General features: G+C 40.3%; 1 protein-coding gene across 1 annotated transcript in view; it reads left to right on the forward strand.

Annotated features, from left to right (window-relative positions):
* Window positions 1-27,328, forward strand: part of LOC135255087 (sodium-dependent noradrenaline transporter-like) — a 37,911-nt gene extending 10,583 nt beyond the window's left edge. Inside the window, exons 5-15 of the mRNA XM_064335830.1 lie at window positions 12,328-12,460; window positions 13,242-13,376; window positions 15,236-15,339; window positions 16,281-16,405; window positions 17,569-17,681; window positions 18,814-18,942; window positions 19,788-19,887; window positions 21,762-21,862; window positions 23,763-23,930; window positions 24,716-24,787; window positions 25,028-27,328. Of these exons, the coding sequence (XP_064191900.1) occupies window positions 12,328-12,460; window positions 13,242-13,376; window positions 15,236-15,339; window positions 16,281-16,405; window positions 17,569-17,681; window positions 18,814-18,942; window positions 19,788-19,887; window positions 21,762-21,862; window positions 23,763-23,930; window positions 24,716-24,787; window positions 25,028-25,051 (1,204 nt within the window). The 3' untranslated portion in view covers window positions 25,052-27,328. The remainder of the gene's footprint in view (window positions 1-12,327; window positions 12,461-13,241; window positions 13,377-15,235; window positions 15,340-16,280; window positions 16,406-17,568; window positions 17,682-18,813; window positions 18,943-19,787; window positions 19,888-21,761; window positions 21,863-23,762; window positions 23,931-24,715; window positions 24,788-25,027) is intronic.
* Window positions 27,329-27,699: the final 371 nt, after the last annotated feature.

The raw sequence follows: 27,699 nt of genomic DNA on the forward strand, positions 1-27,699 counted from the left end.
TATTCTTGCAAAAAATGTTATTTATGTAGAAAAGGGTTCCCTAATTCGTCAATGGAAATTTGGGGGGAAAAAATCATAGAGGGGACCTGTACCAGTCATGTTAAGCATTTTAAAACAATGAAAGCTGTGAAACATTAGCCATTCTGGAACACGGTGAGAAATTGATTGTTAGAATCAAACAAGCCAGCGCTTCACTGTTGTCAACTAGTTAAAGATGGCTGCTCATCCTTGGGCTGATAATAACGAGATGATTTATACCAAGACGTTATAGAAATATCAGACTATGACTGCGCTCCCTTGTCCTTCACGTGAAGTATGGTAGCACTTTGATTTGTAATGTCCTTTACTGTGTTTGGTGTCGGAGGTAATGTGCTAGGCAATTATTTCCTTCCTGACTTTCTGCGAGAATCTCCGATGGGTTTACTATTGCTCCTGTTGATCCACACTGCATAGTAATCTTGTTCACCTCACTCAGAAACTGCACTAATACTAATGAAGGCCCAGAGTGTAATTGTTCATGGAATAACTGGATTTGGGCTTGTTGACCTCAACAGGGGAGGGCAACAGGGGAGTGCCACTCACTCTGCAGTCCGTTGGGCACATCAGAATTACCTCCCTAAATAACACACAGCCGTTCGAGCAACCTGTCGTAACTACCTCGAGCTGCAGCGTCAAGGCTTTACATTGAGAACCAACGCCACGCAGAGGTCCCACCCTTTCCAGTTCAGATAATGTGTGGCGAGAAACAAAAATGGCTGGTGTGCATCACCCAGGTGGGTGCTACCTATTACTTGTGGCTGAGATGAGTTTACCCTGGGATCTCACGGCGACTGGCTAGCCCCTCCCTCCGTAGCTGTTCAAACTGCTGGCTGATTCTAGGAAAACCCTTGGCAGCTGTGCAACATAATGTTTATGGAACTGAGCCTGCAACTCTAGGGTTGTAAGACTGATTCCAAGGTGGGATGTCGCTGTTGTACTATGAATCAAGAAAATTGGCTTGTATTGCTTTAGGAATTGGCCATCTATAAGTGGATTATATTTAAAGAATGTAAGCTGTAAGTCACTCCGGATAAGAGCCTCTGCTAAGTGTGTAAGACGGTTATGCCAAAACAAAATTATTTTTACGTGTCGAATACAGTGTAGTAAGAAATCCGCTGTAAACCTGAAATTTATTTGGGGATTATTTTAATGTTGTAAGCATGTTCTAATTGCTAATTATGTTACTAAAACACAATGTGCAGCTGGGGAGAGTAGAGCAGGTGTGAACATTCTGCATGACCTCCGACTCAGTTCACTTCAGAAGTATTGCAAAACAGTGTTCATGTTGCTTAAGGTTGACCTGCTGAACTTTGAAGTATGCTTACTTAGTCTAACTAAGTCTTTTCCATTTGGTTCATTGAATTGAAAAATTTTGATGATGCTCCATTTAAATGCTTGGGATAAAGAATTATTTTAAGGCAAATTGCCAAGCGGCTTGAATTGTCATTTAAGACTGAAGATAGTTACTGTATTAAACAGATCATTTACATTCAACATTTTTTTAGATCGTTTTCTGAGTATAATGTCTTGAACTATTTCTATATACAGCCATACAGTCCTCTGATTACAGACACTATGAAATGTCTGCAAATTAAGGAACTGGGTTATTTCAATCCAAGGTCCAAAAAGCATTTAAGAATTTTAAAATATTTTTTAATCAGGCGCGTCTGTCCATTATGAGTGTTCTATTTAGTACTAATAGAAAAGTTGATCTGACTTGCAGGACACATGCAGTGTGAAGGTAGCCAGCAATCGCTGTCAAAACTGAACCACACATAACATTTAATGACTGCGTTTTGTAGAAGAGATAACAGGAGAATGACCAGGTCTCAGTGAACAGTGTAGCACAGCCACAGTACAGTTACGGTTGGCAGAGGAAGCATCATGGTGTGGGCTTGTTTCAGCAAAGGGAAAGCTGGAGATCTTATCCAAGTGAAAGAAATCCCAAAAAAAGAAGATTACCATTCTGTTCTTCAAAGACATGCATTCCAATCGGACCTTAGGGGACAATTTTGTCTTTCAGCAGGATAATTATCCTAAAAATAACTGACAGAATTACACTGCAAAACAGAAGAACAGGGAGTATTGAACATGACTTGGCCTCCACAATCACCTGATTTATCCCCCATAGAACTGGTGTGGGATGAACTAGTTTGCCATGTCCAAAGATCTGCTAATGCAGAGGGGCTGTAATGACTTAGCTGCAACATACTTTGCAAAATTATTGGATAGACTTCCAAGAGTTTGTTTGGCAAAAATTAGCTTGTTGGATTCAGATTGAGTGAATTACTTCAAGAATTTTTCCAGTTTTTGGCTTTGAAAAACTCCTTTGTTTCTTTACGACTATGTTTGAGATCATTGTGTTGTTGTAGGATGAAGTACTATCCAATGAGTTTGGAGGCATTTGCTTAAACTTGAGCTTATAAAATGCTTCTACTGTATACTCAACGGAATTGAAATTGAATTGAATTGAATTGAAAGCTCTTTTATACCTTCATGAAGGAAGCAATTGAACACACCTAGTCAGAATCACCTGTGAAGCCATTTGTCCCAAACATTATGGTTCTTGGTACCTAACTTTACTTCCTTCGTCACTCCCCTCCATGAGCTGACTGCCAAGAGCCTGCCCAAACAGGTTCAGTGGACCGAGGATGCAGAGGTCGCCTTTCAACAGCTACGTCAGGCACTGTGTGGTGAGCAAGTGTTGGTGGCTCCCAATTTTAAACAGCCTTTTGGCCTGCAGACTGATGCCTCAGTGGCTGTCATTGCGGCCGTCCTCTCAAAGGTTCGCAACACGAAAGCACACTCGGTAACTTTTATCAGCCGTAAGTTCCGTAAGTTATACCACGGGGGAGAAAGAGTGCTCGGGCCATAAAGTGGACCATGGATAAGCTACATTATTATTTGATTGAGAAGGAGTCTGTTCTTGTAATGGACCATGCCTCGTTAAAGTGGACGTACCTCAACGAAGATAAGAATGCTCGAGTTACCCGATGGTTACTGGAATTGCATAATTTTAGGTTCCAGGTGGAGTTCTGAGTGGAGAAGTTGTCCCAGAGAGAGGAGTGATTGTGGTCATTCACTCACAGCCGTGGAGCTGAGGGAAGAGGGAGATGCGGTGCCCCAAACTACAGTCGGCGCTCCACAGTAACAAAAGCTCTCCGCTACCACCTGCTGTTAGGACACATAATTGGAGACAGGTATTTTCCCAGTGACATGCTCTCCCATTTCAACATCGGGGAGAGAGAGCTGATGGGGCCAGGAGTAGCTGGCTCAGGACCACAGAGATGTCTTCCACGTGCAGCCCAGGATGAATTTGACACACACCTGTCTCCTGTTGTCCTAATGGTCCACACCCTTCTTAAGACGAATGGCACAGAAGAAGAGGAGCACGACAGGAGCCTCATGAGCAGCACATAAGACAAGTGCAGTAAGCTACTGAGGCCGAAAACAAAACTAAGGAGCAGACATGGAGTATTCAGTCTTACGATTCGTACAAAGGGGAAGATTACAAATTGTCAGGAAAGATTTATTTTCTCTCTTTTGTTTTTTGAAGGAAAAGGAAGTGGGTGGAAGTCCTGATGACTGGATAGTTTTTTCCTTTCCTTTTCATTTTTTCCTTATCAATTTTTCCTTTTACAAATTGAAAGTCAAATCTTTTGTTCAACTTAAGACTGTTCCATAGCCCTCTGTTTCCACAATTCCTTGTTCTGAAAATTTTAAACTAAAGCCATTTATCTGAGCATTAGGTGTTTTTTTATTCAGAAACAAAACACAAAAACACTATATAACACTGAAGTAAACATAAAGAAACATTACAATGACAAAAGTAACCAAAGCTTCTTGTGGGTTTGAAAGAAGTCAGTATTTCCAGTATTTTGTGTGGCCTCTCTTAGAATGCAAATTTGAAGCATTCTGTAATCCCTTAATGAATTAATCCTAGCTTCCCCCATACAGGATTTGCCTTAAATCCTCTTTTGCCTGCTTTATGTTCTTTTCCCTGTCTATGTGAGCCCACATAGCTTCAATTATGTTGAGGCTAGGGCTCTGAGGTGCTGAATATAATACTTAGAGTGTTGCAACTGCAGACTCCAAGTAGGTCTTAATCGTGTTTCCTATGTTCCACCACCATGTTTCACAAAAAGCTGCAGACAGGTATCAATGTTCTTCTCACCAACTCTTCTTACATGCTGGCTTCGTTGTGAACCCAAAATTTCTCATTTCGAATTATTGCTTCAGAAGACCTTCTGCTGCTGGTTGATGCCCTGGTTGATGCTTTATGGTCTTTCCTTGATTGAAATCTCTTCTACCTCTTCCCTTTCTTCAAGAAAGGTTTCTTAGCTGCAACATAGCTTAGCTGCCTGCAAAAACATTTCTTGAAAGACTTATTCACACTGTCAAAGCATATACTTTGGAGAAAGATTACTCTACCAGATGCTGGATTTCCTTCTGTCCCTCAAGGAAGTATCCTTTAAGTACAATTAATGAGATGCAGGCAACTTTCTGGATCTCGCCTGCGTTTTCTTGTCTTCAACTGGCCTAGTTTCTTCTAAATTTCCGTACGGAAGTTTGAACACCACCACATGGAATTCCGTTAGGCAGGCTATTGCTTGGTGATAATTGGCTTGTTAATGCAAAACTGATTTTATGTCTTTCAAATTGTGTTAGCTTTTCCAAATGTCTCCTAGTGGCATCCCAGCTATTCTCTGCATTTGTTAAATTTTGCCACGGGCACGCCTGGTTCAGCTAATCAAAATCTCATTACGTTGAAACGGGTGTGCTGTTGGTGAAATTTAACAAATACATTGGATGGGTGGGGTGCCGCAAGGAGTGGTTTGAGAATCAAATCTGTGTTCTCGTCATGTCACGAGATATCAATTACTTTGGGAAAACACAAGAAACACAGGAAAACTCTCTCTTGGTTAAAGTAACTATCTATGTCTTGTCACCATGACTTAAGCATTTTGAATTGATCCTATTTACTTTTTGTTGCATCAGCAATTAAGGGATTGGCAATAATTGGATTATCCCTTTGTGTATTGAACAAATCAAATCTAGCTCTTCCCTTTTCTTGAAATATCGGCCCATCATATTTCTTGTTAGTAGGGATCTCAGCTTGCCCAAGCAGTTTTTGGGGGAGTATTGCCAATTACAGTGGATCTATCTATTGAAGAAGTAATGAGGGTTGTTGAGAGGACAAAAATTAGAAAAGCAGCAGGAATAGATTCACTCCTAATGATGCTCTGAAGCCTCCTAAACTACTGAAAGCTCAAAACATGGAAATGGTCTTGTACTTGTCATTTAGTATAGGTCCATTTTCAAACCGAGCGAAAAGACATCCAAAATGATTCAAGGGTTCCCATGAATTACAGAGGAATCAGTCTTATAGATACAGGTATCTTAAATAATAAGCTTACACAATACTTTTGAACTGGCTGAGTTACTTGTACTGCAGATGAAAAAAATGGGTTCAAGACAAACAGTGAATATATTTACCATATTTATACAATGTCCACAGTGCTTGAATTTTACTTTTATATGTTTCATTGACTCGCATAAAGCATTTGATTGGGTAAATGGAGATTTAGCCGACTAGCAGTTGAACACATTTGAGCTTCATTTTGAGTCCCTGTTCCCTGTGTGCAGGTCAATTACGTGAGGAATGATTGATTCCCTACAGCTTTTAGGGTAAAACAGGGAGATGTCCTTTCCCCAACTCTATTTTCCTTCTGTATAGATTATTTGGCATGGCAAATACAACAGGCAAACATAAGGGTTAAACTAGATGGCACCACACTACCTTCCTTATTGTATGCAGCTGATGTAGTGATCCTTGTGGAGCACGTTCATTATCTTAAAAACGTTGATCATGTACAATGGAAAAAAACTGGGAATTTGCCCCTAAATTATACCCATTCCTATAAATATGTTGGTTTTATACAAGATGAACATGCATTACATGGCCAAAAGTATGTGCACACCTGACATCTAACATCTCATTCAAAATTATGGGCATTAGTATGGATGTGGTATACCTTGTGCTGCTCAACTCAACAGCCTCAACTCTTCTGGGAAGGCTTTATACTAGATGTTGGAGCATTGCTGCAGGGATTTAGTTCCATTTCGCCAGAATTGCATTAGTGAGTCTGGGTACTGATTGGGCGAATAGGCCTGGCTCATAGTTGGCTTTCCAGTTGATCCCAAAGGTGTTGGATGGAGTTGAGGTTTGGGCTCTGTGCAGGCCAGTCAAGTTCTTCCACACTGTTATCGACAAAACCATTTTTATATGGACCTTGCTGTGTGCCTGGGGGCATTGTCATGTTGAAACAGGAAAAAGCCTTCCCCAAACTATTGGGGAAGTACAGAATCGTATAGAACATTATTGTATACTATAGCATTAATATTTGACTACTCTGAAACTAAGGGTCCTAGCCCAAACCATGAAAAATTACCACAGACCATGGGGGTATCCAGATACTTTTGGTCATATAGTGAATTACTTTTAATGGCGGTGTAGGGACTTTAGCAGACTCTGCGAGGAGGTATCTGATAAGCAAAAAGTGTGCAAAGATCTTGGCTACAATACATACTCCAAACATTTTACTACCTGTGTGTGCCCAGTGTTAATAAATGACGCAACTGGAATTTTGGGCTTCAAGGAATCCACTTGAGTGAATGGCATTCAAAACAGAGCTATTCACTGCTATCTGGGTGTCTACACATTCTCAGTAGTTCTAGGTATATGAGGTGACATTGGATGGGAGCCTAATGAAAGAAGATAAAGGGGGGAAATTGATAGACTCTAGAACCACCTAATCTGTATGGCTGAGGAAAGATTAACAAAACAGGTCTTCCTTTGGTACTAAGGATCTCAATGCCATCTCCAATGACATGGACCTAGAATACATACAATACATGATTCATAAATAGGCTACAAGTTATTTTTTAACTATGATATCACAAAAAATCAGATTTTTGTCTCATTGATTTCTGCTCACAATCAATGTCATGTAGCCTACAGTGTATAAACTGAATGTTTTGTTGTTAATGTCATGTCTGGTAGGCATTTTCCAGCTGGTCGTCATCAGATCCATGACACTGTAAAAATATCAATTAATCAAGCCGTGTGCTGAAAGGCTCTTTAACTGGGTGTTGTTTCCACAACCCCTGGTTTAATACTTTGTGAAAACACCCCTGGCAAAGATGACAGCCATGAGTCTTTTCCTATAATTTGTGATAAGTTTAGAGAACACATTTGGAGGGATTTTTGGAGAACTTGGAGAACTTGGAGAACTTTTCAGAATCATTGATTTCTTTGGGTTTGCACTTATGGACCCCCCTCTTCAGTTCATACCACAGGTTTTTGATGGAATTTAGGTCTGGAGAGTGAGGTGGCCATTGGAAAACATGAATGTTGATTTCACTTAAGCATTTCTGTTTAGATTTTGATGTATGCTTGGAGTCATTGTCCTGCTGGACAATCTACCTATGACCAAGTCCTAGCTTCTTAGCAGAGACAACCAAATTTTCTGCCAGAATTTCCTGGTACTTTGTTGAATTCATTGTGCCATTGATCTAAAATAGTGCCCCGGGACCACTGCCAGAAAAACATCTCCAAAATATCAATGACCCACCTCCACATTTGGCCGTAGGTATGAGGTGCTTCTCCTGTATGCATTCCTCTTTTGCCGCCAAACATGTCGATGGTGTGTATGGCTAAAACAATTTTGGTCTCATCTGACAATTGCACTCTCTTCCAGTCATAATTCCAATGAGGTTTGGCAAGCTCCAGATTCTTGGTTTTGTTTATTGTGCTCAGTAAGGCCTGTCTTTGTGCCACCCTTCCAAAGAGTTAGTTGATATGGAGGTGCCATTTTATGTTTTTTTAGACTTGTTGACCGCAAGAAACAAACCAATCTCTGCAATTCTTCAACAGTGATCCTTGGGTTATTAATGGCCTCCCTCACCATCTTTGTCACCATCCGTGGGGACACCATGCACTTGCTTCCTCTTCCTAGCAAATTTGCAACCATTCCATATGTTTTACACCTTTTTATTATTGCCCTTACAGTGCTAAGTGTTATGTTTAACCGTTTATGTCTTTTTTTGTACGCATTACCAGACTTGTGATGGTAAATTACCATCTGTCTCTTCTGAATTGACAGTTATTTAGCTTTTCCCATGTTGATGGATGACAAAGGGATTTTGTATGCTTGTTACCTCATTTTTATTCTCTAGTGAAACTGGAAGTGATGGAATGACACAAAATAGTTAGTTTAGATTGAGATGAACTAAATTAAGTAAAATTGTATTGCCAATTTCATTTTGTTTTATTTTACTTACAATAATTGTTAGGGGTGCCAATAATTATGGCACCTATGGTTTTCAGAAAAAGTTTGATTACTTAATAAAAAAACATTGAAGCATGAGAGTAAATGTATTGAAATAAAAGTATATAGTTTTCCCATATGTTTGAACATAACATATATATTATTATCTGTGTCATTTATTATATGCAGCCTTTCTTCTTCATTTTTATTAAGGGTGCCAATAATTCTGGAGCCCACTGTATATTGCAGCTTGGGCAAGGGCCCTTCTCATCACTATTCAACGCGTTGGATAGACTCGGGTTGACGAGTGAGGTAGCCCATTGACTACTAGGCTACTGAAATAAACTACATCACCCATTTCTGGTATATTTCAGTATATGTGTATGTGATTTTAAGTAATTAAATTTGAATAGGTCACAATAGTATTGATTGTCTACAAATAGGAGCTCAGAATTTACACTAAGGTTCAGGCTACTGTCTGTCTATAGCGTCAAAATCCGCCAAAGTGGTGATTCAATTCAATGGGCTACCTCACTCATCAACCGAAGACACCTAAGTCTTTCCAAATAGTAGCGAGAAGGGCCCTTGCCCAAGCTGCAATATTTGACGAGTTGGGAATGCAAACGTGTTGTACACACACATTCAGAGACCAGCAGAGGCTGCAGTGGCCATTTTAGGTGAAAGCCCATGCTACTTGATTCTGACAGTGAATAACTTCCCCCTCTTTAAATTCAGCTGTTTTGTTTTATCAAGGGAGAGCATATAATTTTCAGAGCTGCAATAAATTCTGACAGAAGGCTGATTTGTTTCTCTAAAATGTAAAAGCATTATTAAATCATATAGATTTTACTGTTATAACCATCCATTTTTCCCTACAGAAACCAATGCTCCAGGGAAGCTTTTTATCCTAAGCTTTCATACTCATTGTGATTTACTGCATTTTATGTTTATTGTTTCATTCTTGGTTTTATTATTCATTGCAAGTGACTGTGGATAAAAGTGTATTTGGGATTTTGCTAGCAAAAATACAAGATTTTAATGATGACAGTTGGTTAATCATGGTCAAGCCTCTGTGCCAGATGGTTCCTGGATAAAACTCGGACACTGGTAACAACATGTAAACTGGTTTACAGCCTTTTGATCTCCCTTCTGGAGTTGCAAACCAATAAATAAATAGCTCTGCCACCTCACTGCTAGAAGGTTTCAGGTTCAAATCCCAGCCGGGGCCTTTCTGTGAGGAGATTGTATGTTTCCCCCGTGTCCATGTGGTTTTCTGGTTTCCTCTCACTGTCCAAAGACATGCAGGTTAGGCTAGTTGGACAGTCTTACTTGCCCATTGCCCATAGATGTGAGTGTGTGCTTTGTGATGGATTGGCAACCTCTCTGGGTGTATTCCTGCCTCTCGCCCAATGTATGCTGGGATAGGCCCCAGCTCTCCTGTGACCCTGACCAGGAATAAGCAGGTTATATGATTGATAGATAAATAAATAAATAAATAAATAAATAAATAAATAAATAAATAAATAAATCTTTCAGACATATACTATATGAACAGCATATGCATAAGACAACTCCATAGGGTCTGAGAAGATGAGAATTGGCAGAACCATTTTCAGGATATTAAGGGTGTAGAGAAGGAACAAGACCACGCAGTGGCTGTGTTCCTGCAGTTCTTTATCACTGGTTTGAGTGATAAAGAACTGCATGCTCTCATTGAATTTATTATCAAGATAAGAAATGATATCAAGATGTACATTTATGGCTTGCCTTACAGCTCGCAATTCTTACTCTCATTATTTAATGGTTTAGTGTAAAGTCATTGGCTTCTCTTCATATTCATGATGTTACATGTCTAAAGTGACAGATGCTGGAGTAGAGACATTTTATCATTAAGAGGAAAAATGCTTATTGTCTTTTATTTCCCTTAGTGACATGCTATGAAAAATGCCTTTTCAATCTGACTGTAGTTAGCATTTGCTGCAGATTTCAGGAGCACACTCAAATGCGTGTTACTTTTTTTTTTTGTATAGCTATGCACTTGATGCTTGCATACTTTTCAGAGGGTGTGTTGCACCTATAATGAAAAAGCCTAAGAGTTGTATCGCTTAAAGTGAGTATATCACAGTTAAATTGAGTGGTGTATTTCAGATGCCTGTGTAGCTGGCTGGGATGGCAAATAGGGTGGCTAAGAGCACAGGTTTTCACACAGATCTACTGTGTATTCAGTGTAGTTTCATTCGAGCCAAAGCTGAAACCTCTGAATTGTAAAAAGCTGTTTATTTTTCTCATTCAGACATTTTTAATGTCTGTTGAAGGATTTATCCTTTTAAGACTACAGAATTCCAGAAATTTAGTTCCTGTTAAGAATAATTTCCCTGTTGCCAACTGTGGCTGGTAGCTCTGCAGGCCAGTGCGTGGTTGGCTCTCTTGTTGCCCAGGGATGGAATGTTTCAGCCAGCTGGGGTGACAGCCTCTCATCGCACACCAATGACCCCTGCTGGTCGATCGATCAGGTGCCTGCATGTTCAGCTGTTGGGCTGCACGTCTTTCTCCGACTTACGACCAACTTGCAAACTGCAGTGTCATAAGATGAGCACTGCAGCCTAAGCATGACTGGGAATTACAAACTAGGGACATAAAGCTAAAAAAAAAAAATATCTCTTACTCTTCTTGCAGACACTGTCACAAAGATGTTTTATGGGAAAATAAGTAAACAAAAAATAGGAAAATGGTTGGTGGGGATTTTCACTAGAACAAACTCTGAATTGTGCAAACATTTTGTTTACCTTTTAATGGCGAGAATAACAAAGCAGAAACAAATTCATTGTAAAACATCAATCCAAAAGAAGAATTCAACAGAGTAAGGAAAAGAAGCCTCTTTTTAAAGAAGAGGTTTCATAGAAAAAACTTTGGCTGTGACTGTATAGGCCTCTCACCCGCGGCACAGTAGCCTGTGCATTTATACCTGGCCTGACAGGCAGTAAGCATCTCCTGGGCTGATTATCCGGCAGCCTAAGCTGTGCGCGCAGGTAGGCCAGGCCAACACTGTCCAAGGCCTAAAGGCATCTCAAATTTTGAGTTCCTGGGAACAGGTGACATTGGCCAAAGGGAGGAGCAACTCTCTCTGCTCCTGCCGCTCCCCTCCAAGAGTCACAGTCAGTTTGCTCTCTGTGGTGCCCGGTGGGCTAGAACCAGGGGGACAGAAGATTGGCCATTTTAATGACCATTACCTTAAAGCCTTTTGCATTTATTTTCCTTGATTAGCGATAAAGCGGATTACTTGTTAAATGATCAATACGAGCAGTTGCATTTCATTCTTCTCAATTAGGCTTTTTAGGATAGTGGTGGCATTCCTTTTCTTTACATCACAACACTGTATGCATGTGGCCGTGTCCATGTGTTATTTGAGTGTGGGGGGAAAATGCAGTCTTCATTTTCTGCCTGTGCCATATTTATGATGTTATATCCAACCTGTGAAGGTTCTGCCATTTAAAATGATGGAGGCAAAAAATGACAGATTTTTATTAATCTATGTTGCTTATTGCGCTGAACGCTAATAAAGTCAACAGGATATTTCTTATTTTGTGAACTGTGTTCTTTGTAATGATTAGGTGGAGTTATAGTATAATTTACTCTCATTATTATGATGTGATGAAAGACAGGTTGCGCCAGACGCAGTTAAGAAAAAACTTTCAGTTTACCTTTCAGTGGATCATTGGTTTGCTTGCTAACAACAAATAAAACAAATGAAAACTGGTTGAAAACAAGCGTGTTAAAAGACAAGGCTTCTGTCCCCCTCTATTTTCAGTGTATCAGCTGCCATTGACTGTATGTTTTATAACTGGCTGTGTTCAAGGTGTCAGCTGTAAAGGTGAACAAGCTGCAGCATTTATAGAAGGAAATGTGTGTGTGCGTGCGTGTGTGTGTGTGTGTGTGTATGTGTTTGTCATATCTCCAGGCGTGCTGTGCTGAACAAGAGCCCAGGCATAGAGAACCTGGGTGTGCCTCAGATGCAGCTGGCACTCTGTCTGGTGTTGGTGGTCTTCATCCTCTATTTCAGCCTGTGGAAGGGGGTCAAGTCATCCGGGAAGGTACGGCACAGAGTCCGGCCCGGCCCTCCGGTGCCATCACGCTGAGCCAGGCCTGCCATCGGCTTCAATCCATCATCGCTCGCTCACTCGTGCATGCCATACAAGGGATTCACCCTGTACTGTGAACACACATACACGTTAACATTCTCAAATGAAAATGATTCATTTAGTCACTGCTGCACAACGCTTGGGGTCACTCACTGTAACGTTCAAATGGAAATGCTGCTTTGTTGCGTGTAGCAAGCATGTACAAATTTGAATACTGACCCAGCATGTCATTGGAACATGCAGGTTCTATGCCTAGGGCTGATAAGACACCAAGGGTCTGATTTAGTTAGACCTTTAGCATGCGCAAAAGCTTTTAGCACAAGCAAAATCAATAACGTGACCAATGATTGGTCAAGGTATTTGTTTTGCACCAATCATCGGTTGTGTTATGTGTATTGTGTGTTAACAGGTTTTGCACATGCTAATGGTCTTAGTAAATCAGGCCCTAATTTATGTTGATACACACCTGTTTTGACTGTCTTTGTGTGGTTATTGGTTCCTAATGAAGGGCCATTGGCCCAGTGTGTGAAAAATTTTTATCCTGTGGTACATTTTATAAATGCATGCTGATCAAATGAATGTTCAAGCTTACATCAGTACACTTCCTAATGAGAACAGTGAGTTCAAATGATTCTCCTTTTTGAGAGCAGTCTCCTCTGTAGAGCAATGTGTTGTGGGATGGTTTGGGAAGAAGCTAATAATGTGCTGCTCTTTATGGTGTCCCTGTTTCCAGGTGGTGTACATCACAGCTACCATGCCCTACGTGGTGCTGTTTGTGCTCTTCATCCGCGGCATCACCCTCCCGGGCGCCATGGACGGCATTAAGGCGTACCTCTACATCGACCTCCCAAAGCTCAAGAACCTCAGGGTGTGATTTTATCTTCGACTTTTTCACGTTCGCTTGAGAACAATGGCAACGAGCACTGTAGCCACCATGCATTTTGTCCCTGTGCCAGTTCAAAAACACAACCAGACATGGGTGTTGAAAAGTAGCATAAGCTATACACATTATGCTGCAGAGCATCAGATGGTTGTCTGTTCAATGTGTTACTGTGTCTGTCCAAATTAAATAAACTATAAATAAATAAAAATAAGCAATATCAGTATACACAGTATTAGGTTTTGATTAAAAGTAAACCCTCATAGTTGTTATAGGCATTGGATCTGTTTATTCGATTCTGTACATGGAATATTACACTAATTTAGGGACAGACTGTGGGCAGGCAACCATTTATTGATAAAGGGTGCCCCATGCAGTCTGATCAGAATCAAGTCCAGACTGTACCGGTGCCAACTGTAGCTGGCAGTCTCTCAAAATGGCGTGTAATTGGCCCATAGCATCGCTAGCACCAGGATGTCCGTGTCCCTTCGCACACCTCTGACGCGCACCTGTAAGTCAAGCACCGGCAGTCTGCCTGTACTAGCTGCGTGCAAAGCTTAACCGGAGGACTGTGGACTGAAGGACAGCTTTGGCTGACCTGACTTGTTTCAGAGGAGAGCACATGGTTGTCTCTCAAATTGACATGGAATAGCAGCAGCAATGAGCATGAACACAGGACAATTGGGTTGTTCAACCTGTGAGATAATGCAGTGAGCTCCATAATGTTTGGGACAAAGACATATTTTTTCTTGATATGATTGTTTTATGTATGCTTTATACAATTTTAGATTTATTATCAAACAATTAAAACATGGTTAAAGTGCAGATTCTCACCTTTTATTAAAGGTGTTTTTATACATTTTTATTTCACCGTGTAGAAATTACAGCACTTTTTATGCATAGCCCCCCACCATTTCAAGGTTCCATAGTGTTTGGAACATTAATTAATGTCATGCAAATGAAAGCAGTCATGTTTAGTACTTTGTCGCATATCCTTTGAATGCAATGACAGGTTGAAGTCTGTGACCGATAAACCTCACCAGGTGCTCTCTGGTGATACTCTGCCAGGCCTACACTGCAGCCGTCTTCAGCTCTTGCATGTTTCGGGTTTTCTCTTCAGTATATGAAAAGCTTGTTCAGTTGGATTCAGATTCAGTTTTTGGCTTTGAGAACCTGCTTTGTTGCTTTAGAAGTGTGTTTGGGATCATTGACTTGCTGTAGGATGAAGCGTTGTCCTATGAGTTTGGAGGCATTTGCTTAAACTTGTGCTGATATAATGCTTCTGTACACTTCTGGATTCATTCTGCTGCTGCCATCAGCAGTCACATCATTAATGAAGACTGTTGAGCCGGTTCCTGTGTCAGCCACACATGCCCAAAACATTACACCCCAACCACGTTTCACAGATGATGGGGGCTGCTTTGGGCATTGGGCAATTCATTTTGGCCTCCACACTTTGCTCTTGCCATCATAGAGTCAAACTTGTGTCTCTTGTGTCCACAAGACCTTTGAAAACGTCATTTAATAAAAGCTGAGAATCTCTGCTTTAACCACATTGAATTATTTGATTTCAAATTTAAAATTGTGGAGTACAGAGCCAAATCAAGAAAAAATATGTATTTGTCCCAAACATTATGGAGCTGACTGTAGGTTTACATTTTTAAAAGGTGGGCACAATCACAATTTATAGTTTTGTTGCGACAGGTATTTAATGGACTGTGTCAGATTCATTGTGTTGTCTATACACGTGTAGATATGAGTAAGGTAGTGTTAAGGACTAAACGTAACATTTAATTCCATTGTTTGCAATGAAATGTAAACTGTACTTAATTGGCTTTTTTTTTCAGGTATGGACTGATGCAGCGACTCAGATATTCTACTCCCTGGGAGCAGGCTTTGGGGTTCTGATCGCATTTGCCAGCTACAATAAGTTTGATAATAACTGCTACAGGTAACTGGAACGGGAACCAAACCGCGCTGTTCGGCACGACCATTACGGCCTTCGAGAGCTGGTACGCGGGAGAGTGGGAATCCTGCACCTGCTCTGCTCGCGGTTCCCCTTTCTTTACTTAAACTGATAAGAGCTCCGGGATGAGATGGGAAACTGTAGCGCGCCCTCAAGCGACGGGCTAACAAGATCAGCGCTGACAGTGCGTCTCGATGGCCGCCAGCGGCTATTCCGTACCTGCAGACTAAGGCTGTTTTTTTCTTTTAAATCCCAGAACGCCTTGACTGTAAAAGCAATGCTATATATGTATGCCTCTGCCTGATCCTTATCATCAAAGCTAAAAGGCTGATTGCATGTTTATGGGGAGCTAACTGTATTAGCCCCTTTCCTTAATAATGTGAGAGCACATAAAAGCCTTGGACAAAAGAAATGCTCTCTTTGACAGACCTGCAAATGTGATTGGACATTCCAAATTTGGTTAAAAAAATCTTTTTTAAATTTTTTTAAACAAATATAAAAAGGGTTTAAAGAACCTCTTTTGGACAGCAGCTCATGTCCTCTGCTCTTGATCTGTGTTATACAAGTGGAAACACATCAAGATTTAATACAGTTTCTTTACTTTTTTTGGCTGAAACACACTTAGGTGAAAAAGTTTACGAAAAACACTAAGTTTACGAAACTTAGTTGAAGCATTTTAGTGCATAGCTCTTAAACTACTTCTTCGTTTCTTAAGCATACTTATAAGATTCTCATAAATTACATGACTTATTAAAATATGCACAGCTAGTGTTTACTATTTTGTCGCTTGTTGGAGGCATGATGCCATTCTACAGATTGAGATGTGGACATGGTGGTAAAAATATTTAATGCATCTGAATAAAGAGTTTTTTCTTACTGCTTGAAGGGCTGACAGTGTGAGCTTGTGTTCTCTCTCGCGTTTGCAGGGACGCTCTACTGACCAGCACCATCAACTGTGTTACCAGTTTCTTCTCTGGGTTTGCAATCTTCTCTGTGCTGGGATACATGGCCTTCAAGCACGGGGTGAAGATTGAGGATGTGGCGACCGAAGGTGAGTGAAAGCCAGCCATTTTGGAGAGAGACTCAGAACCGGTCCCCATGGTTAGCAGCACTGCTGGCTTTCTCTTTTTCTCGTTTCTCTGTAGTCCAGTAATGTCGCTGATTGGCCAGAGATGACACTCACCTGGTGTGTCAGGTTTAAATCTTAAGACTGCAAACCAGTGGTACTACTGGCCCCAAGGCATAGCTTTGACTACCCCTGCATTCGTAACTCAGAGTCCAGTTTACACTGTTTACGTTGGATTAATTGGCAGTAGTGCGGAATATTGCGGCTTCAAAAAGTACAGCAATGCCAGGTTTCCTCAAAAGCTCAGTCCCACTCAGCTTTTGCACAGCACGAGCACTTATTAACTTGGCACAGTTCAAGGTACACCAGCGGAAAGTGTCCCAGAATTCCCTGTTGAAAGGAAATTTGCTTCCAATGCACATCTTTAAGCCCTTCATTCATGTCTCTCTCTCTCTCTCTCTCTCTCTCTCTCTCATATCCTCTCCTGCCCTCTCTGTCTTTTTTTTTAAATAAATAAACTTTATTTCAATTATACAAGTAATTGCAAACAACTACATAAACAAGAAAACCTAAATACATTAGGTAAGGCATCTTCTATATTAAAAGTCTTTCCCAAAGATTTGCATTGCCATGTTTGATGTCAATTGTCCTTCGACGTTTTAGTTCTGTTAAAATGTTCTGTCCTCTGCCTCCCTTCTATTTTTTAATCCTCTCTGACTCCCAGCTATCCTCCCATCTTCTTCCTTCTCTCTCATGCCATCCACTCCTCTCTCAGAGAGGTCTATACATACATATTAATGCTTCTCCCTACAGTCTTTCTACTCAAACGTGGCATCATACACATTATGTGTTTTTCTAATACTTGAACTGCAGAAGACGAGGTTAGCGTTACATCTGGTAGCAGTGTAGCATAATGGTTAGGGAATTAGCTCCAAGGCTGTAGGATTGGTTCCTATATGACGGATTTCTGTTCTACTGTTGAGCAAGGTCCTTAACCTGAGTTGCTTCAGTAAACATCTGTATCTGTATTCAACTGCATAGAATGGATTTTATGTCAAATGAATGTAAGCTGTGTAAGTCACCCTGGAAAAGAGTATCTGCTTATTGCCTGTAATGTAAAGTTAACAAGTCTTTATCTCTGACTACAGGGGCTGGATTGGTTTTTATCATCTACCCAGAGGCTATATCCACCCTCCCTGGATCCACCTTCTGGGCCATAGTATTCTTCATAATGCTTCTAACGCTGGGCATTGACAGTTCTGTGAGTGCCGTACCTACTACACATGTCATATATTTCAGGGACAGTATATAGGACAGTTCATCATGAAGGGAGGTTTTGGCCACAAAATTATCTGAAAGCACAACACTGCATTCATGTTACACCAGGGATCTGAAAATGAAGTGCCAGAGGGCTGCAGTGTCAGCTGGCTTTTGGTGTGTTTCATCACTTAAGTGCTTCATTGCAGTCATTGATTGGCTAAAGAGTCAGAGGCTTAAATTGGCTGCTGGTTAAAAGGAAGCCACAAAAACCTAGAGACACTGCAGCCACCAAGGATTGAGGTCTGAGATCCCTATAATACACTTTCTCATGAGGAGCCTCGTTTATAGAATCGTCTTATGACCAAATTGTATCCCATATAGTGTCTTATGCAGAAAACCATGACTAAGCAGTTGATGTGGTCATATCTCTGTATACAGTTTACACTAGACGCAAGTTATTTACTTGCTGGTTATGTGGTGGTACTGCACATTTGAATATGCAGCCTTTCCTCCAGTTTGGATTAGAGTGCAGAAATTTCATCCTCTGTGAAGTTGCCGATACTTTTGCGGTCCATGCTTGCTCAAAATGTTGAAATGCAGCCTCCTTGTTTATAGGAAAATGGCTGTTCCTGGCTGCGTTCACAAGACTGGTATAATTGTAAAGCATGTTCACTTGGTGTCAAATTTAAGTGCATTTGCGATTCATGTGAATTTGCTTTACCCTGTGTTGTGAATGCAGCCAGGAACTGCAATTTTCCTATAAATACGACACTTTAGATGAATGTAAGCAACTGTTTCTGGTTTCAGTTGTTTTTATTAATCATTACTTGATTAATTGTCTTAAGATTATGTTTAAGTTTAAGTCCAAGAACATTTTTGTAAATGAGGCCCAGGCTCTTCAATATTAGACAATTCACATCAAAATAAACATTGCAGTTTGCGGTCGCTCTCTCATTTTCCATTTACCCACATTACACATGGTCTCTTCTGAATTTTTTGGCAATTAAATGGATGTTAAGATGTGTTTTTTCTTTCTTTGTTCCCTTTTTCCATTATACCTCTCTTCTGTCCTCTTTTCCTTTTCCCTCTGTGTTCACTACTTTGCACCTATGTTCCTCCTGTCTTTTTTTCAGATGGGAGGTATGGAAGCTGTCATCACTGGCCTCTCAGATGACTTCAAATTCCTTAAGAGGAACAGGAAGCTCTTCACATTTGCCACGGCATTCGGAACATTCTTGGTTGCCTTGATCTGCATCACAAATGTAAGTCTGTGGGTCTCTGGGCATGTGTGAGATTTCTCCGTGGCAATGTTCAAATTTAAAGCCAAGAGCGCTAAAGTTCTGCAGGACCCCCGCTGGGAGTTTGGCTCACAGACGCCATTTTGTTGCCAAAACGTCTGACATTAAAGCAGGTGATGAGTGGAGCTAGCCAGGCCAGCAGAACTTTCACACTTTTAAATGGAATTTAAAATATATACGCAGAAGAGGCCCAACGTATGTACGACATTAACCCTGGGCCCTGGACTTGATCCCCGGTTTGTAGGCACCTCATGGAGAAAAATAAATGGGCTGTTTTGTAAAATAAACTGAGAAAACCCTGGGAAAACTGGATATTTCTTGCCTGCTTTAAAAACTTCATCTCAGTTTATTTTAAACCCATGTGTGATATGAAGCATGAATACTGAGGCGTGTTTGCTTAACTACTTGTTTCTGTGTTTCATTTGCAATGGTAACATTTTTGTGGGTCTTTCACTTGAGTCTTCCATTTTTTTTAAAGTGAAATATACTGGGCGTATGATTTTTTTTTTTTTCCCATTAGGCAACATGTTTTCTGAAATTTTGAAGATAAGCAGCCTCAGATGATGCTGAAGACTCACAGGCCCTGGTCTGTATTCAATCAATATTTGTCCTTAAGTTTGACTGACCAGACTCAGTTTCTCTGAACTGTGTTGTAAATAAAAAAAGGACCACTTGCACATACCGTTCGTTTTAAGTCAAATTTAAGAGCAAATTTTGACAGGATCCAGGCCACCGTGTTTAATGGACAGAAATGGTCGCTGGGTGGCGTGACGTTCTACCTGTGTTTTCTCTTCTGTTTGGCTCCCCAGGGAGGGATATATGTCCTGACTCTTCTGGACACTCACGCTGCGGGAACCTCGATTCTTTTTGGGGTGTTGATAGAGGCTATAGGGGTGTCTTGGTTTTATGGTGAGTCCTCATTTTATTCACTGTCGCGTTACGATTCCTCCTCGGATTTGTCTCGCTTAATTGCGGCCCAAGAGGTTCTCTTTCGGTCGTGGAACCCAATAACCAGATTGACTGCGGGTGTAAAACTGATTCGCTACGCCCTGAAAGCCTTGTGCTGTGTTTTTTTTTATTGATCTTTTATTTTATTTTTTTTAACCAGGCACCATTATCACTCACCCATCTGACATGAACCTGCGTCCGGCCTATTTAACTCACACAGTCGCTATGCAGTTGGTACTGTATCGGTCGCTGCCCCCTGTGTTTAGCTTTCTGCATCAAAGAAAGCTACCCCGCTCGCTTTTTGGATCCAAGCACCCTCTGGCGTCATTTCCACCAGGGCCGCCAGCTACAGTAAATTTGCAATAGCACTGGGACAGTGGCAAAATTTTGATTATTTTGTCTCTGTACTCCATCGCTTTGGATGTGAAATAAATGACGAATATGAGGTTAGAGCACAGCTTTGATTTGAGGGTATTCACGTCCATGTCGAGTGATCCGTGTGAGAATTACGGCCCTTCACATACACGGTACACATACACGCGGCATTTCCTCTGGAGCGGACGCTGCGTTTTTCACAGGTTCTGTCCTTCCATTATCGCATTATCTTCCGTTCAGTTACACTTCCAGGCGGTGCTGTGTGAGGGAAATGGCCGAGACGCTTCCTCGCAGACGATCGGCTGACTCTCGCAGCTGGAGACAGTGGCAGCAGCCACGGGCATGACAGAGCGCCTTTGGCAGGGGACGACTCCCTCCCGATAATCAATGAGTCAAATTTCCTGTTTTTGCGACGGCGGCTGGTCATGTCCCTCTCGCTGAGAAACGCTCCAGGCTCGAGCGCTCATCGATCGAGCGCCCGCCTCACTTTTACATCGCGCTTCCAAAACCAATCGGAAACTGTTCGTTTTGATGGGCCTGTGTGATCAGTGAAATATTAGTTGTTCATTGGTCAATGGCGTTGTTATCATTATCAGTAGCTTTTCCACCTCCATTCCGTAAGTTTTTCCCAGTACTGCAGCATCCATCTGACTGAGTAGTTTATACTATCAGAAGGTGACTAGAAAGCCAGTGACCCATTGGTCAATACTTTTTTTGGATGAAAGCCATAGTCGTTCAAGAAAAGCAAATAAAGTGAAAACCAAGAGTGCAGTACAAGGTTGCAGATTGTACTGGGTAACAAGTCAACAAATAGCCAAGTAGTCTGTTGTATATTGTGATGCTATGCAAAATGAATTTAATTCAGTTTTTTCTGAAAGTGACTATGTTGCTAATCTCACGCAAATCATAATCTTTTGGATCTTTCTCAGACACCGGTTGCTTTAAGTCTACAAATGCCATTTAATTCTGACAGCTCGCAAACAAGCTTTGTCAAAACAAGTTTATACCTTTGGTAACAATCACTTTTTAAGAGCAAAAATAATATTAATTGTAAACATCTTAAGTTGTGAAAAAAGAGAAGTGAAAATGTTGCTTTATAAAAGTGAAAAAAAGACTCCATGCTCAGAAGAGCATAACATGATGTTCAAGCTGGCCTGATGGGAGCTGATAAGAGGCAATATTGCAACATATGCATGATGCCAGTTGAAATTGTTTTCTCACAAACTACATTTAGACCATAAGTAGGCATAAGGGGCATTTAATATCTTTTCATACTTATATTTAAAAATGTTTTGGCATAGACTATTATGCCAAAAAATATTATGTCCGAAACATTTTTGGAATGCATGTATTCCATTAAAATTACCCAAAATATTGGGTGCATTCAGAAAATATCTTACTGAAAAATGTTTACTGAAAGTTTTAGTGCTTGACCTGATGTTGCTGTGTGTGTGCTCCAGGTGTGGACCGATTCAGCGATGATATCGAACAAATGATGGGCTTCAAGCCAGGCTTGTACTGGAGGCTGTGTTGGAAGTTTGTCAGTCCTGCTTTTCTGCTGGTAAGCTTAACGTGGTTCTGTGGGACTGCATTTTCCCAGCATGAGCTCGGTGCACTCATACCCTTAGAAGGCAAGTTTGACGTCAATCAGTTCCTGGTAGCAAATTAAAAAACCAAGTGTTGAGAAAGCATTTCTTTTTGAAGATGTTGTTTTGTTTTTAAATATTACGATGCCCCCACCCTCAGTATATCCAATGGTAAATTTCAGCAGATATTACGTGAAAAATTATGCTCTCTTGACTGATCACTGAACATTTTTTCAGTTTCCACATTCGTCAGTAAAAAAATGAATTGCCGTTAATTATTCTCCTGCAGAAAAAGGTTTCAAGGATTCTAATTTCTTGACCTAATACAAGTGTTATAAAAAACATATTGCAGTGAAAATTGTTTACAAAATAATTTCAAAAACATTTTTTAAATTTGTTTTTATTGAATGTCCCTTGTAGTGTAGGTTTCAGCAGAATATATAGTTCTCGTTTAAGACTAGATACTCATGTCCCCTACAGGGGACAAAAAACAATTTTCAGGTCTTATAACTAGGCTGGGTTACATGAGTACAGGAAGGTAGAAGCTAGATTTAAAGGCTATTATTTGTTGATAGGCTACTTAATCAAGCTCGGGGTAGTGACCGAAAAGCCTCCTTATTTTATTAGAGTGTTGAGTATTACACTACCTGTTTTGTTTCATGGGTGTTGCATATAGACCTGCTGTCAAAATGCTCTAGCCCTTTCGCTTTTTAAGGATGCGACCCATTATCCTGTGAGTTCTTGGGTAGGCAAATGCAATCCAACAGAAATAATATCTTCAGGGTCCAGGTGCCAGTTCCTGAGCCACACCACTGTGGACCTCGTGTGCATTCTGAATGTATCAGGTGCTTCGCACATTGGCTCCAATGCGAACCATATGTCACTGTGGCGGGGGCAGAAGGCAGGCGTGACCGCAGGTAGACGAGTCGAGCGCAGCTCAATAGATGCCCCAGGGCACAGCGAATAGGCTGCTTAAATGTGGCTGAACGTGAAATCGCATTTTCTTGTTTCCTCCATCTTAATCCTGGAGTTTTTCCATTTCAATATGTAAGGACATTTTGAGGTTTTCTTTCCCAGTAAAGTAGGTCTTCTGCCCCAGTCCTGGAGAGCTGCAGGCTCTGCTGGTTTCTGTTGTTACTCAGCACCCGAGTGAGCAGTTAAAACAGTTAACAGTTAACACAGTTACCTCACCTCACCTGGTGTCTTACACCTGAATTGTTTTCTGATTGTTCGGTGAAGGAAAACAGAAAAGGCCTGTGGTGTTAAAAACTGTGAAATTTGATGAGGTTTTGACGAATGATGCACAATAATGATGCCTTTTAGGTGAAATCGGACCTGTGTGTCAAAACAATGTTTGTTTAAAAGTCCAATAGGCATCACAAGACGTTGGCTTTCTCGTATTTGGTTCTTTTTACATGTTGATCCATCTCACAATATATGCCAATCAAGCAGATCTGTCTTTCACAATATGGTTGTCGTAAATACTGTCATATGAATTCATATTAGCTAATGATCTATAATTTTTTATGACGAACAATGTTTCTCGACATCTTATAATTATTTATATAATAATGAATCTTAGCTTGTGATGTGTAGGTATCTAATAGCTTAAGTAAAAGCTGTAGCTTTATGTAGCAAGATACAATACACAGTGACTTGGATTCAATCAACATTTACACTCAGCTTTGACTCTCAATTAAATATAAGTTAGCCCGTTTTTAAATACGGACAACAGCAGGCAAATGTGCCTGGGTTCAAACCAATAGTTTTCTAAATATTCAGTGAGACGGTGCTGACTGGTTTACGTTTTGTTGTCTCACAAAAGAATGAAATCCGTTTAATGAATTTTGATATGCAGTGATTTCTCTTTTTCAGTTTGTGGTGATTGCCAGCATTGTGAACGCTGGTGACCTGAAATACGATGACTACACCTTCCCGAAGTGGTCCAATTATATTGGCTGGGGCATAGCATTGTCATCAATGGTTTTTGTCCCAGTCTACGCCATCTACAAGTTTATCACTCTAAAGGGATCATTTAAAGAGGTCAGTTGGGAGAATCCCATCGTCTGAGAAAGATAATGTGTGTAATGTACGGTGCGGAATATTTTCTGTGTATGGAAAGCACGTGGGGAACTATGTGCCAAAAACTGGTTAATGGTTCCCTTATGTTGCTTCATTTATGTCTTAAGATCAGGTTAATTTGAGTATCAGACATTCCATTCGGCTCACAAGGAACAGCTGCTGCCGTCTTGTAGCTTGTAAGGCGTGGGTTCAAATTTGTACTGCTTCCAAGGTTGTGAATTATGCTGATAAAAATCATTGAACATTTGGAAAATACTTTCGCACTGTGGCATTCCATCTCCCAGAACCACAGTGGTATTTAACTCTAATTGTTTTCACTTGCTCGTGTTTTCCATAGTCTTTACCGTATATCGTATATCTTACCGTAACAGCATAATTAAAAATGATTATGCCAGCTGCTACAAAAATGTGCAGATGAATGAAATGACTAGATTCTTTTCTTAATTGAATATTACTACCACAGCTACTGAAATCCAAAAATGCAATACTCAGTACCTAATGATGTTCAGAAAAAGGTTTCCTAGCACTGTGTTAGGTCCACTAAGTGAACCCTAACTGCAGTACAGCCATTTTAATTCTAGATTGCAATTTCATTTTGTGATATTTGCCTCAAATGTTGTTAATGAGCCCAGTAACTGGTCGGACAATTCACAGCTTCCAGTAACCATGTTCTATTAAGTAGAATATGTTTGTTCTAATTCAGTTGTTCTAATTCATACTTACTTACTGCTTACATTACATTTCAGAGAATAGCTTACTGCATTACACCTGAGCAGGAACATCACCTTGTGGCTGAAGGGAAAGTCAGGCAGTTCAAGGTAAGTCAACATACTACGTTTGTGAGCTTATGAGCTTGAGAACCTCGTAGAAGAAAGTTCAGGCTTTGTTTTAATCATTGTCTGCAGCAGTTCTTGTATCAACTGCTCATTTGATGATGAAAAAAAGCTGAATAAGCAGAATAAAATCGAAACTAAATGGTGAAGTGTAACCAATCAGCTGTAATTTTCATTTGTGCCGCTGACTTCAGACTTTTGTGAATGAATGTGTTTTCATTTCAGTTAAAGCACTGGCTTGCTATTTGATACACGAGGCCTGAATTTGCAACCTGCAATGCCAGGAGAGCGGAGACATGCAGTTCTGGCTTCCAATGAAAGATGAATCTCTGTGGAGAAGCTAGACTGTGAAAAGGGAAATTTTCTGTGTTCTGAAAGACATGCCAGATGCGTTTCATTGGTGTAATTTTTTGTGGACTCTATTCATTTGTTATTTTTGTTCTGATATAATGAATGAAACCATTTCTCGAACCTCATAAGACTTCAGACAGTGGCACTCTGCTGGAGAAATCTACTGGTATATATTTTTTTAACGTTGTTTTTGCTTTTGTTGATTTTTTAAAAATTATTTTGTAATGTGACATGCTTGTAAATCAGTTAAAGGGGAAAATAATCATGCCAAATCACAACCACAGCCATGAAGGGTCTACATCTGAGAACTTTGTGTTACAGTACGTACGATCTTGTGTTTCTTTTTTTCTTTTTTTGTGAACTGCAAACCTTTGAAAGTGAATTATTCATATGAATAGGTCATTTCTTCAAACAAGTATTTATTTTTACTCACGTTTCATCTCTTAAGTTATGTGTAGGAACAAACTGATGTTCAATTGAGTGGGATCTCAGGAGATGTGTGGGAAAGACTGATAACCAATACCACGTCATAGTTGTTGGCAGTACCTGTGTAGGGATTGGCTAAAAGGATCCTTCATATCGGATACCTTATGAATCTGAATGTCATCCTATGTCTACGTAATAGGAATTGGAGGTAAACCCAGGCCTCCCAAGATTCTGTAGATTTGCATATCCCTACAGGTGCCAGAGATGAGGCAAAGGTATACATCATATATACTGTGGCAGAATCACCATGTGTATGAAGCTAAAGCACCTCATGATACCTTCAAATACGCAAATCGATGCATAGTCCATTTATAAAATACCTCTTAGACTGTCTCACACAGGTTTCCACTTGAAAGAACTATTCTACTCAGTGCCTTATCGAGCGAGACACTAAAATATTGGCAAACTTTCTGTTTCATTTTCTCTGTGACTTATTCAGCCATTCAGAATCATTCCAGGTTCTTCAGATACCTTTGTTTTGAAGGTAAGATGGTAGAGGTACAAACAGTGGAATCATCCGTTTTATTTCCAAATGATCGCTAAAATAAACCATTCCATATGTAAGAGAAAAGTGAAGAAACTGACACAGATTTGCAATGCCATTCTTTTCAAAAGCTTTATTACTGTTGTGTTTGCCAAGAACTGTGAGGGCGTACTTTACAGATCTCAGTAAAATCCATTGAATACTAAAATAATCACAGTAATAGAAAATATAAGCAGGTTGTCTTAGGCAGTCAAAACATTGAAAAGCCATTGTCATCGCTTTTCCTCATTTTCAACAAACTCAGATTAATGTAATAATGGCGGTGAATTTGAGTACATGGATTTTATTTCCTTAACTCTGTATGGTATATTTGCACTGTATTTCTGATATTTATTATCACATACATTCAATGCCTTGTTCTGTGTTCTGTGTTGCTTAAAAAAAAGTCTGCTTTGCTTCCAAAGACAGATGTTCAATGTGTGTATGTGTGTGTGTGTGTGTTTGTCTGTCTGTGTGTGTGCGCGCTCGCGTGCATGCGTGCGTGCTTGCGTGTGTGTGTGGTGTTGCTGATGTTTTTTTTTCCTTCTCTCATAATGATGTGAAGCAACCTCAGTCCAAAATGACTGTTACGTTATCTGAAATGCATGTTTCTCAATGATACATTTATTAGTCAAAATATTTTCTTTAAGTGTTCTGTAACATTTTTTACTCGAGTAGAATAGCCTAAAAAGTGCCAAAATATCATATTTCATATTTAATCTTTTGTTACTTTAATTTATTAAAATAGTAAAGACTTTATAAATTATATAACAGGTAGGAGGTAAGACACACATCATACGAAACAGAAATATGTGTGTTGTAAGATATATAGAATATATAAATATATTCTTTTGGTATGTATAATCTTGTATTGATTAAATTGTTTATTACAAAACGTGAATGTAAAGGCTTTTAAATGTAACTGTCAAATGTTATACCATAGTGTTTGGTGTAGGTAAGAGAAAATTTAAAAAATGTATCTTCATTGTAACCTAGAGCAACTGGGGCCAGAATGAATGTAGACGAGCACCCCAGCATTACTGCACTATGTTTACATAATATTGTGTACAATATAAAGTCCTGTTGAACGTCAGTGAAAGTTATCTGTAAAGAAGTTGAAATATGCACATTATCACAATAAAGCGTTTCTCCCCCCTTCCCCCTTACACGTGCCAGAAATGGACAAAGGTTTATTTTTGCCATTTTTATTTATGGAAAAGGCTTTCCTTTCCCCCCCCCCATCTTACAAAGGGTGGCAGGAGTGTAAGGGGCAGAGGAACCTGGTGAGGAGGAGGACCGCCGGCGTCCGCCCGCTGCCTTCAAACGGGCGGTGCCTTCGGGGTCCGAGCTCCTTCTGGAACTGGGACCGCACCGGGTCGAGGAAGTGCGCTGTTATTGTTCGGTGAAAGGAAGACGCAACACCCTGTTGTACTCCAGCTCGCGCGACGTTCCATTCTTTAACATCCAGGGGTCTTTGTTTAGCGTGTGCTTTTGGGATTCCTCTTCTGGTTCCTTAACAATGCCTTTGATATCAACC

This window comes from Anguilla rostrata, chromosome 5 (genome assembly GCF_018555375.3).
Source record: "Anguilla rostrata isolate EN2019 chromosome 5, ASM1855537v3, whole genome shotgun sequence".
Lineage (NCBI taxonomy): Eukaryota > Metazoa > Chordata > Actinopteri > Anguilliformes > Anguillidae > Anguilla > Anguilla rostrata.